General features: G+C 43.5%; 1 protein-coding gene across 10 annotated transcripts in view; it reads left to right on the plus strand.

Annotated features, from left to right (window-relative positions):
• Window positions 1–13,297, plus strand: part of ARID1B (AT-rich interaction domain 1B) — a 490,608-nt gene that overhangs the window by 138,826 nt on the left and 338,485 nt on the right. For 9 of the 10 annotated variants that reach the window (XM_066596068.1, XM_066596069.1, XM_066596077.1 and 6 more), the window contains one exon: window positions 847–966. The exons of the other annotated variant lie outside the window; for it this stretch is intronic. In XM_066596068.1, the coding sequence (XP_066452165.1) occupies window positions 847–966 (120 nt within the window). The remainder of the gene's footprint in view (window positions 1–846; window positions 967–13,297) is intronic. 10 annotated transcript variants of the gene reach the window in all.

Raw genomic sequence — 13,297 nt, forward strand, 5'->3', positions numbered from 1 at the left:
ATTAGATATTTCATCTATACAGAAAGTTTGGATACTTGGACCAACAAACAAATGGATAAGTATTCTTTTTTTCCTCCATCAATATACACAGAAAACTACATAATAACAAAGCAAAATCAGAATTGTCTTTTTTTTTTGGGGGGGGGGGGGGCTTAATTTTTTTTGTTTTCATTTTATTAATATCTTAAGGCGCTTTGAGACTAGATGCATCAGAAATTAATCCGTTTTCATCAATGCTCCATGTGAGGTTTCTGTTGCTTTATTGGTAAATTCAATTGCCTGTAAATGATTTGGAAAGGCGCACACCCATCCTATGTACCACGGGTCCAATAAATACCAGTGCATGTCAAAGCAAAAAGCCAGTTAAAGGAGTTGTTTGTAGATCTCCGTAATTGCTTTTAGGTCCATTCAAAAGCTTTTTAGTAGACGAGACTGGGGAGCGTCTGTTGCTCTGACTACAGTTCATTACAAGGACACTCACTGATTTCATTGGAAAATGCAATACATTAGAAATGAGCATTTTTACATGGTTTTCCCTATCCTACAACAGTAGCTGTATTAATAACCCTTCCAATGCTGTATGGAACCAATGGACATAGGCTAGGGTCTAGTCCAAATATACAATTATCAGTTTTATCGCCTATACTATTATATTGTTTCTGAATCTGGGAAGTTGTCACAGGCTGATGCTTGTCACAATATATTCTTCTCTAGTCTTGTCCTTGTGGAAATCGCAAATAACTTATGTGTTTTCTATGTGTATATATTATATATTGTCTATTCAGATATAATATGTTTGTATATCGTTTGTGCAAAGTATACTTAAAAGAAAATCTCTTCTTATAGGTGCAGGATCTTCCGGCAGACAGTTATGGAAGCCGACCCCCTCCTCCGTCAATGACTACTGGAAAGAATAACCATGAAGATTTAAACCTAATGCAGCAAGAGAGGCCATCAAGTTTACCAGTAAGATCTACCTGTTTTTCTTTCTAGTTTCCTCTTCTGCCAGTTGTCTTCTGCAACATTCTATGAAACACATTTCAAATACATATTTTATTGTAACTCTCTCAATGGTATGTATGAATGTCTATTCTACACTTGGTGTGGTGTGCACTTTATATGGCAGCGTAGGTCCATTCACAGCCAGGAAGCTACTAGGAGACCAAAATGTGAATGAGGCCTTAAGGAACCTATACTATAGTTTTAAGTCCATCTGTTTGGTCTGAATAACTGAGAAAATGTCACTGTGAGCATGTATGCATTCTGCATAAGTTTTAGTTAAATTTTTGTGTTTCTCGTCCATATCATTAGGGGACACAGCTTAAAGACCGTGAGTATAGCTACTGCCACTAGGAGGTGATCACTAAGCAGAAAAGTGTTAGCTCCTCCCACTTTGCTATGCCACCCACCCAGCCCCTCCTGCAGGCACCAAGCTAATCAGTTTTAGCTTGGTGTCCAAAGGAGGCAGACCTGTTCAGTTTTCGTGCACCTTTTGGACTTGGGAAATAACAGGGCGTCAGGACCGTGAACAGAACGGAGCTAACCATTCTGTTGTCTACCTCAACCTCCAAAGAACAGGAGGCACGTTCAAGCGTTAACTTGAACGTGGCCTGCCAGCCAAAATTTTCTCCACCGTCACCGGTACATTCCTTTTGCTGTTAAAGGCAGGCAAGCGCCAGGGGAACACTGCTGGAACCTTGGAGCACTCTGTTTGGTAAGGGAGGGAAGGGTGGGGGCTAAGTATTTTACATGCTGTCTGAGGTAAGTATCGGTTACTCATCCTCTGTCCTCTTTTCCATTGTCTCTGTGAACAAGCGTAGACTGCATTCTCTGCTGCATACCGAGTTGCTGAAGTGATCCTTTTTTTCCAGCCTTCCTCCTGCTCTCCTTGATGTCTCAGGTCCTTAATGTGCCGGAGCGGACATTGCAGTCGAAGGAGGGGAGGATGTTAGCGGTTTCCTTTTCTGTCGCATTCCCCTCCCTTACTTATCTATCCCTACTCCATGTATACTTATGTGGGCTCCCCTTCTGTGTGTAGGGGAAGAGGGGCACCTGGCAGCTCACAAAATCTAGGCCCTGTCTTTGGGCCTGTTAGGCCTCTCCCTCGTGGGCGGAACGCATTGTAATGCACTGGGGGAGGGCTTTCGCCTCTATCAGGGCTCAGCGTACTGCTTCAGCAGTACCCCTCACTGGTTCTGGCCTCCTGCTTCTCTGAAGCCTGCCCTTGTTTTGCTGTTCTCATTCTGCCTTGGATTTAGTCCAAGCCTTGCGGATCTCTCTCTTACAGCTGCTTTTCAGATGCTCCGATTCAGTCTTTGGAATTCCAGATGGCGCGAGGCTGGGCTTTCTAGCGTCCTGAGTTGTTATTTCTTGCAGGATATAATCCATGGTGGTAGAGGCAGGAAAAGATAAAGGTTGAAGTCGGCTTCTCCTGAAAAAAGAACATGCTTTATTAATGCTTAGTGCCAACTAAACATCAGAGCAAAGGACGCGTTTCAACCCAGTGTGGGTGACCAAGACCCATGTTCTTATTTTCACGAGAAGCCAACTTCAACCTTTATTTTTTCCTGCCTGTTATACCGCTTAGACTGAGCGGTGAAGCCAGAGCTCCATGAATAGATGCGTCCACAAAACTGACACTACTTGGATGCAGTGAAGGTGAGCAAACCATTTGTTTCTCTGCCTTGTATCCATAGTGGTAGCGGCCTATCATGCCAAGGGCAGGTCGTCTCCATTCCACGTTGTGGTGCATTCTCCTCAGAGTGTGCATGCCTTGTGGGCGGTACAAAACGGGGCCTCAGCTACGCAGGCATGTAAAGGCTACTACATGGTTGTTTTTGTACACCTTTTCAAAGTTTTACCAGGTGCATACATTTGCATCCGCGGGCGCCTCTCTTGGTCAGAGAATTTTACTGATGGCTGTGAACTGACCACATGCATCCTGATGCATCTTCCCACTCTGGAACATCCAATGGTCTTGAAGCTATGTTCCCCAATGATACGGACAAGAAAATAAGATTCTGTACTTACATTAAAATCTCTCTTGTCTCGTTCATTGGGGGACACAGCACCCACCCAGTTGGTTGTTACTTTCTTTACATTTTCTCCTCCTGGTTGGAGTGTTCCCTTTGTTAATGCACACGGTGCCATCCTGAGCTATATTTTCTGTCATGACGTTGTATTGTCATTTTCGCATGCCGTCCTTTGTTGCTCATATTGCTTGCATACAAACTGCTCCCTGCAGGCACCAATCTATAGTGAATTGGGAAGAGCTAACTTTTTTCTTCCTGGTGTCCGTATCCTAGTGATAGTAGCTATACCCACGGTCCAACCTGTGTCCCCCAATGAATGAGACGAGAGATTTTACGGCAAGTACAAAATCTTGTTTTTCAATGTGCGAGTCCCATCAGAGTTTGCACGCACAAAAAAAAAAATGGAAGGTGGTTCAATTGATGTAATTTAAGACTCCCTTTTGAAATAAAAAAATGAAATGCACTCCCAAGCCGTGTGGGTACATTGTCTTCACGCATCCGCTGACTTGAATAGGAAATTGTAGTCCAAGAAGTCTTTTAAATGGATCATCAATCTGTCAAAAAATCGCACATGTGAATACACACATTGACTTTAATCGGTCCGAATTCTGTCAGTTGCAAACTGGGGCATTTAAATCGTCCTTGTGAATAAGGCAAGAAAGGTGACTTCACCATATTCTTGAATCCTTTGGCACAGTACCTGGACTCGCATTTCCTTTTGTAAGTTTAGATATGTTCTTTCATTTCAGTTAATCTAAAAGTTCATTTATTTTTGCTTCGGAGTTCTTTCACCTTCTGCTTCTGGAAGTATCCGTACATTAACCGCCATTGAGATACATTCTTCTGACACATGGTTGTCCAGAGGCTGCTCCACGTGTAATGATCCTTGCAGTCAGTGAATGGAAGAGAACTTTACCTTCATATCCCATAACTGTTCGGAGATGCATGACTAAATCTTTATTGGACAAACCAGTATGTTACTCAAATGCTAAAACACATTGCTTAGTGTCGCTTTTAACCAGGAATGCCGGGATATGAAGGATTTATTTCAATCATGTATTATTAAATAACTTTTTGATAGTACAGGCCTGACCTCTGCCACTGCTGCTGGTATGAAGGACTAAGACATTGGTGTCCCTAGTATGTGTCCTGGGAACTGCAGCACTGTGACTTTCCAGTGATTGTGTCGTTGGGAGGATTGTTGAGTAGAGAAACAAAATGCTGCTGTTCTGTGCATGAATGGTGTGGTCCCTGACAGTCAGACCCCACTGAAGAGTAAGTAGAAGCATATCTACGGTAGTAATATGTCATCACTTAAGGTGCCATTACACAGCCCAATGCACAGAGACCCTGACACTGCATGGGGTCTGGTGTGGAACGGGCACTCTGTGAAGGCGCGGTGCTGTCTGTTGGTCTCCCAATTTCACAATGTTTCTCGTAGATAAAAAGGCAAAGTATCTTGTCCATAGTGACTAGAAGTGGTTTGTTCTACTACTTATATACAGAGGATATAAAAAGTCTAACCCATATTAAAATACCAGGTTTTTGTCATGTTAAAAAATTTGACAAAGATGAATCATTTTAGATTTGTTTCCACCTTCATTTTGACCCTTTATCTGTACAATTCCATTGGAAAACAAACTTAAAAACAGCCAATCACATTTAAACTCCTGATAAATAGTCGGTACTTCGCTGACATTACTAACAGGGATTTGGATTGACCCCATAAAGTTTGGCACTTCTAGAAGGCTTTTCCTGACATTTTCTTAGTTGGTCTGTAAAGATCCTACAGCACATCAAAGGGATCTGATTGTCGGAAGGTGTAAGTCAGGAGAAGGAACAAAACCTTTCCAAGACATTACATATACCATAAAACACAGTGAAGACTGTCCTCAAGCAAGTAGAGAAATCTGGCACGCCAGTGACATCACCAAGAACTGGACAGCACTTAAAAATTGATGAAAACACCAGGAGGCCGACAGCAATATTAAGGCCTCCTGTCCATGGGCGATATTTCACTTCGTCACCAGCGGCGATAATCTGCATGCGGGTAACGCAGTGAACACTTTCCATATGATAACTATGGAAAGTGCTGCCCGATGTACACAAGCGGAAAATCGCTCACGATTTTCCGCTCCCTTCTAAAAATCGCTGCATGCCACGATTCTCCACGCTGAACCTATGATTAAGATAGGTTCATCGCGGGAAATTGTGCAGAAAATTGTGATGACAAAGTGCTCCCTGGCGGCGGAAATTTGCAGCGGTATATTGCACTCCCGTGGACAGTGAGAAATCTCCCCCCCCCCCCCCCCCCCCCCCCCCCCCCCGAGCACGCTCGGACCAGTAAGCAGTTACTTGAGAACAGTGATGCTCACTCGAGTAGCTGCTTTATCCGAGCGTGCTCTCTTATCTCTAGTGTAAACTTATGCAACCACATTATTTTATTTTATTTTTATTTTTATTTTTTTATTTTTCTACCCTTAAAGATTTCAGTCTTTTTTTCAATGGAATTGTACAGATAACGGGTCACATTGAAGGCTAAATTAATATGAAATGATTCATCGTTGTTAGATTTTCTTAACATGAAAAAAACATGGCATTTTCACAGGGGCGTGTAGACTTTTTATAGCCTTTTGTATATAGTATACTTGTCTGTTTAAATAGATTGTGTCTGGTGTTTTTCTCTCCACCGTTCTTCAGCGTTCTGCTGCAATACTGTAAACTAGCTGAATGATGTTGTTTTCCTTTGTTTGGGTCAAGAAATTTTAGCTAAAAATTGTTACTGTGTGAAAGAAGATTATTGACTCACCAAGCCTTCAATTTCCAGTGAATAGAGCTCCCTCCCTGCCGCTCGGGGAACATGTTGTGCATGCATTCTATTTTAGAGCAAACTGTAATTTAAAGCCGAGGCAGTTTGATGCCCCACTGAACTTTGTTTAAGTCTGAAATAAAGGCAAAAAGCTAAAAGCCACAATGAAGTGACTAAGCTTTCTTGAATGCTTTCCTCAGCCATTTCAAGCGAGCACTCCAGAGAAGTGACATTAGCCTGCATAGGCTTTTACATGGCTTAGCCTGCTTTATTCATTAGCACTTTGTTTTGCCGTATAGTCTTGTTTAGCTGCTGATGGCACAGATTTTGAAAATTTTAACTTGTGTATTTTTGCACCATGTAAAAATGTTGTTTTCCAATTCTCCTGTGTCTGTTTTGAGGTGTCCATTTTAGTCAGGTAGTATCTTTATGCCTGTTTACTTTTCCTATTGCATATTATCTTGTACTGTATAATGGTTCATTCTTCATTTGTGCTTCCCATTAAAATACTTGATGGCATCAGCTCATTCCAAACCATGTAGAACCAAGAACTGCCGGCCACGGGCTGCTGGAAGAATTCTACTTTCTCTAAATAAAATTGTCACAATTTTTCATATATTAATGTGCTACTAATATATGCACTATATGGGCTTTGGCCCCTTCCTAACAAAGCTTTTTGTTTGTATTTCCATTTTTTGTTTCTTCCTCCATTTAAAAAAAATTGTAACTCCTTTATTTATTGACCTAGCTGTATGAGGGATTGTTTTTTGCGGAACGAGTTGTATTTTTCAATGGTAAAATTTAATATACCGTATAATGTTCTGAAAAACTTTAAAACAAATTTTAAAAGGAGAGAAATGGAAAAAAATCAAATTCCATCTTCTTTCGATGTGTCTTGTTTCTACGACGCACAAACCGCAACTAAAATGACTTACTTTATTCTATGAGTCAGTACGATTACAATGATACCAAACGTATAGTTTTTTTGTTTTTATTTTGCTGTACTACTTGTATTTTTTTTCAAAGATATATTTAAGGTTTTTTTTTAATTATTTTCCGCCGCCATTTTCTGCGGGCGACAGCTTTTTAAAATTTTTCCTTTGACATAGTTTCGCGAGGGCTCAGTTTTTGCAGGACATCCTGTAGTTTGCGTTGGTACCATTTTGGAATACATACGATTGTTTGCATTTTTTTCCTTGAAGACAGGCGACCAAAAAAGCGAATTTCTGTCATTCTTTATTTCTGACGACATTCATGGTGTGGGGCAAATAATGTGCTACTTTGGTAGATCGGACGTTTTGCAGATATACCAAATGTGTTTTTTTTGTTGTTTCAATTAGATTCCTAAGTTTATTAAAATATGGCAAAAGGTTTTTTTTTTTTAAACAGAGTATAAGACCCCCCCTGAAAATAAGACACACTGCCTCTTTTGGGGGGGCAAAAATTAATGTAAGACAGTGTCTTATTTTCAGGGAAGACTATCAGAATAAAAAAACAAAACATTTATACTCCCCTCTGTCGGTCCTCCTGCTCCACAGTCTGTGCCTACATGGTTTACTTGCTGAATTCTAATTTTAAAAATTAATTAGTATAACTTTATTCATATTTCTTATTTTTACGTTTCTTCTTTTTTTGTTCCCACAGGGGACAACAACTTACGGTACTTTGGTTGCACCTGCAGTATGATGTAATGCCACAGCATACTGTGATAAGACAAGGCTTGATAGGCATTCTGCCATGACAGCCCTGGGGCCTTTCAGGAGGCCCCTGACTGCCATGACACCTGCGTAGCTCCCTGTGATCTCATCACAAGGGTTTGTACGGGACTTAAATGCCACTGTCAGAATTGACAGCGGCATTTAAAGAGTTAACAGCTCCAATGAGCTGTTGTCACCAGGTGCCCGCGTTGTATGGAGGGAGATCGCCCAGCGATCTCCCTCATAACGTCCTGAAGCTGCAGAACGTGAAAACAGGATAAGCCGGTCACTATTGGAAAGTGGCTTAGCGTGGTGTCCACTTGGGTAGATAGCCCTGTCGTGTACTGGGGATAGTGTAGTCTTGCTGTGAAATGCCGTTACAGGGGAAATGGATGGATGTGTGGCTGTGGCTTTTCCTGGTTGTGCAATAATCAGCTGTATGGATGATGGCTCTAATCTCAAAGTACTTCCTCAGATGAGCCAGAATTAAGAGCAATGTGGATTCCGCTTCTAAAAAATACTATGGACTCCTGCCGTGCCTATGCGGGCCAGGGGCCCCGAGAAACATGCATGAATTTAGCCCTTTTTAACAGTTAAAACGGCAAGCATCGAGATCCGCTCAGTAGCGCTAGCTCCTCTCAGGCCCCCTGCACAGTAGTACTTACTCCTCTCTGCCCCTTTCTTAAACCCCCCCCCACACACACACACACCCTTCCTACCTGCTCAGTAACGTTCTGGCCCCCCACGCAGTTAAAAAAAACCTTAATATTGCATATAGTTTTCTCCCGAAAGTAAGCCCTACCCCAATAATAAGGCTTGAAATGTAGGCCCTCCCCTGAAAATTAGTCCCTCGTGGTGGTCTCCAGCACTGCGGCAGGCTGCCATGTCCTCAGCTTTGACACAGCATTCTCTTTCTGGTGACAGTGCTTTGATTACTCCGCCTCCAGCAAACAAGCGCTGTAATTGGATCGTGAGCGCTGCTGGGTCAGCCGGATCTGATTGGCTGAGCAACGGCGCTCGGGATTCAGTCATAGAACTGGAGATGGGGTATTCAAAGCCCCGTCACCAGAAGAAAGTGCTGTGTCAACGGTAAGGACACGGCCACCTGCCGCAATGCTGGAGTCCAGCATGAGGGACCCAGATGCCTGTGAGTAGAAGACCCCCCCCCCCCCCCCTCCCCTGAAAATAAGACACACTGCCTCTTTTGTGTGGGCAAAAATAAATATAAGGGCTCCCACACACTTGCGATTGCGTTTTTTGTTAACGCGATTGTCAATGGGACTTTCTAATGTTAAAAACGCAACGCACCAAAAACGCAGTTGCGTGCGTTGTTGCGTTTTTTTTTACAATAGAAAGTCCCATTGACAATCGCGTTAGCAAAAAACGCAATCGCAAGTGTGTGGGAGCCCTAAGGCCTCATGTCCAGAGGGAAAATCAGGCCGCTACGGATTCTCCATGGGTCCCTCCTGCCCCGCGGACATGAGGGATGAAAATAGCAATTATTCACCTCTCCGCACACTCCGGATCTTCTTTTCTTCGCGGCTTCATCTTCTCTCCGTCGCGGCCGGATCTCTTTCTTTGGCCCGGCGGATGTGCACGGCACGTCGGTTGCGTGCCGCGCGCATGCGCCGGCCCGAAGAGAAAAGAACCGGCCGCGACGGAGAGAAGATGAAGCCGCGAAGAAGGGAAGATCCGGAGCAGGGGAATATATTCTGATTTTGGTCTCCGCCGGATCTGGGCGTCTTCCATAGGCTTCAATAGAAGCCTGCGGGAGCCGTCCCCGCGGGAGACCCGCACCTAAATGGAGCATGTGTGGATTTTTTTTATGCTCCATTTTTTTTTTTTTTAAATCACTTTTATTGACCATCTGCTCCTACATGGTTTACTTGCTGAATTCTGGCTAAAGCAAGCATGTGACAAGACGCATCATCTGCCTTTCCGGAACTTAGCTAGTGAGGAATGCGAGGGTGGACTGCGGAGCGGGAGGAGTGACAGAGAATTTTGTGTTTTCATTTCTGTATATTCAACCAAATAAATTGTGCCATTCCTCCAACAACAGGACCTCCTCAGTCCACCAGGAATGTTCCCAGTGGGTTCAATGGCCAATCCGCCCCTGACTGTGCTGTTACAACAAAGCCCCAGCGCCTGAAGCCCAGGTTCAAGCTGTATGCACAATGCATTTTTTTCTATTAAGTTAGCATAGAAAAAAAGGTCTTTTTTTCTGTAGAATGAGGAAAAGCTATATTCTGCCTCTGATATTTCTAGTAGAACATAATCCTTTTATTTTTTTTATAATCTTAAGTGTTACCAGTGAAGAATGTCATGTAATTCCCCCAGAATGGCAGGTATTCAGGTATAATCGGCACTATCACAGTGCTTCACCTGAAGATTGCATACTTTGAAGCAAAACCTGAAATTTGTAGTGCACCCAGATCTCTGTAAAGTACATCTTGTTACCTCTTTACAATCCCCAAGCTCTTGGATTGGGATACAGCAGGATTGCACAGATACGGTGCCAAGAAGGCAATCATTTCTAGAGTGAGCAGAAAATAGAATAGAGGTGCTGCCGCTGATCCCGAGCTTGAATCCTATCTAATGCACAGTCACTAAATATTCTCAGGTCACAGAAAAATGTGTCTGATCAATACCCATGGGAGTTAAAGGAAAATGAGCTATTAGAGTCTTTAAAGTCAAACCTTGCCCTGTCTAACACTACACAGGCGCTTCAATTTTGCCTTCTGCTAGCTACTGCTGAGATTACATTATGTTAACTTTGTCGTGCAATTTTGATGAGATAAAAGGAGTGTGTCCTAGTTGGAAGTGTGGTGTGAATCCACAGGGTATAAAGCAGGCAGTGGAAAATGGAATATTTTCAACAGTTTTATTTCATTTTATGACACATACAAGTGGCAAGAACATTAGAGGCTGGGGAGAGATTAGAACAACATATCAATGTAGTTTTTGTTTTGCTCTATTTGGAGCATTTTTAAGTCTAAGATTGGAAAGATGCAGTATATGAACATAAATGTATTCATTCACCTATAGAAATGGATATCCTGCTTTTTTTCTATTTTAATTCAGTGGGATTTTGAGCTGCAGATGTTTTCATTTTATGTTACAAGGAAAGAATCAGAAAGCTGGGTAGAATGTTCTTTATGATCACGTCTTTAGTGGCATTATGTGCCTTTAACCTTCGTGCCATCTTCTTGCCTAACACTATTTCCATTTATTGGGGACATACATTCTGAATCCATGCAAGAGATGCGTCACTTCTGTGGGATACAGAGGACCACAGCTCAACTCCATAATCTCTGCCACCTCCTCACCGTCCTGGATGTGGCGACCAGCTCACTGGCCAGGGTGGGCTCCAGAGACCCCTGTTCTGGTGATAGGTGTGGGCTAACCTCTCAGACATGTACGGCCTATCCTGTCGATATTCTATAAATGTATGGGAATAACCCTTTAAAGAAATTGAATATGTTAGAGTAGCTTGAGTAACAACTTCCTAAACGTCAACAGAAACCCTTCTTCTTCCCTGCCTAATCATCATTAAAGGGGTTGTCCCGCGGCAGCAAGTGGGTCTATACACTTCTGTATGGCCATAATAATGCACTTTGTAATGTACATTGTGCATTAATTATGAGCCATACAGAAGTTATAAAAAGTTTTTCACTTACCTGCTCCGTTGCTGGCGTCCTCGTCTCCATGGTCGCCATCTAATGGCCAAATTAGACGCGCTTGCGCAGTCCGGGTCTTCTTCTCTTCTCAATGGGGCTCCGTGTAGCCCCGCCCCGTCACGTGCCGATTCCAGCCAATCAGGAGGCTGGAATCGGCAATGGACCGCACAGAAGAGCTGCGGTCCACGGAGGAAGAAGATCCCGGCGGCCATCTTCAACCGGTAAGTATAGAAGTCACCGGAGCGCGGGGATTCAGGTAAGCGCTGTGCTGTTTTTTTTTTTAAGTCCCTGCATCGGGGTTGTCTCGCGCCGAACGGGGGGGGGGGGGTGTTGAAAAAAAAAAACCCCGTTTCGGCGCGGGACAACCCCTTTAAGCAAATACCTAAGGGCATCGGGGCTAATTTCTCCCAGTTTGCAGGGTACATGGTGATTTATGGCTGTGTTTAGTCTGGATCCCTGTTGTAGACTCCCATTTACTGCAGTCGCTAGTCTACTGATAGGAGAAACAGCGCCTAATTTTGAAAATTCCCAGCATGTCTACAATTAGTCTTTTCGTGCTGCTCCCCTGTTAGCAGAAGGAAGCCGAAAACAAAAAAGGAAACATACACTCATTGTGAAAAAACAGTTTTTCCCCCTAGAAGTTGTCTGATGAAACTTTCTTTGTGTGATTGGAGCATTGATATAAGTAAGTGATTACAATATCAGAGCAAAAGCATCAGTTATTGTGGAGAAGTGACCCCTTGTAGGGAGGCTCTAGTACCCTGTTGTACCGCCTCTAGCTTGATTACAAGATGTGATACAGGGGGCATGGAGGCTCTAGTACCCTGTTGGTACCACCTCTAGCTTGGATATTGGATACAAGATGTGATACCGGGCGGGCATGGTGGCTCTAGTACACTACTGTACCACCACTATCTTGGAAAAAAGATGTGACACGGGTGGATATGGAGGCTCTAGTACCCTATTGTACCGCTTCTAGCTTGGATGCGAGATGTGATAGGGACGGGCATGGAAGCTGTAGTACCCTGTTGTACTGCCTCTAGCTTTGTCCCTCGTACCACTTCTAGGGGTGAATGAGCGTCGTATGCGATGGCCTCCAAGCTGTCACACCAGCAGTGTACATTTGTCGGTGAAGACAACTTGACTGCAACAGAATGGAACCAAGTTTCATCTTCATGACACCACTGCAAACTGATGAGATGGTGGGTATCAAAGGCTGTGCACATATGGGTGCTGGAAGACCAAATGTCCTTCAGCCAAGCACCTGGAAATGGTTCCAACAGACACAGCCGCCTGTAACGATGGCACAACCGGTCTCTGGATGGGGGACAATGAAACAATTAGCTGCTCGTTGGACGAGCAGCTGATCCTTTCTATTGGTGGACTATCGAGTATGTCCAGAGCCCAACACCACCTAACAGTCTGGTCAGAATGGCTCAGGTGGCGGCAATTCATAGATGCAACAATCCAGCTTCTCTTATCCTAATAATGCGCCCCCTCTCACATACTGGTAACTGGGTGAAATCTCTGATCTGCGTTGTAGAGGCGTCTAGTGGAAGAAGGGATCACTACACACAAGGGGCAACCACTTTTAGAGCCTCAGGTGACAAGACCATTCAATCTCCTCACACCACAACTCTCATCATTTGTATATGTGCCTGAGATGCAGCATTTTGCAGCAAAATGACGACTTCTAGGGGCTAGATTGTTTTTAACAGTCTAGGTAGTGTATGTAGATACAGACACTCTCTCTTATGGAGTTCCTATATCTGTGATCCCTTGATCCCATCAGTAAACAGACTTTTAGTGGCGTAATCATTCCACTGCCCTTTAAGAAATTGTACACGGGTAACAATGGCAATATTCCATCAGTTTTATTACCTTTTCTTACTTACGCAACAGATGTAAATTACTGTTTTGGATATCATTCAGGGACCTAGAATTGTTAAAATCGTGACCAAAGAGGATTGGGTACGCACACTGGTTTCTGGCAAACTGACCCTGTGCTACACGGGAGGATGACCTGGCCCAACCTAAGCAGGGACATTGCCCCAATAAGGGCAGCCCAGCGGTCTTCGGAAC

Source organism: Eleutherodactylus coqui, chromosome 3 (assembly GCF_035609145.1).
Source record: "Eleutherodactylus coqui strain aEleCoq1 chromosome 3, aEleCoq1.hap1, whole genome shotgun sequence".
NCBI lineage: Eukaryota > Metazoa > Chordata > Amphibia > Anura > Eleutherodactylidae > Eleutherodactylus > Eleutherodactylus coqui.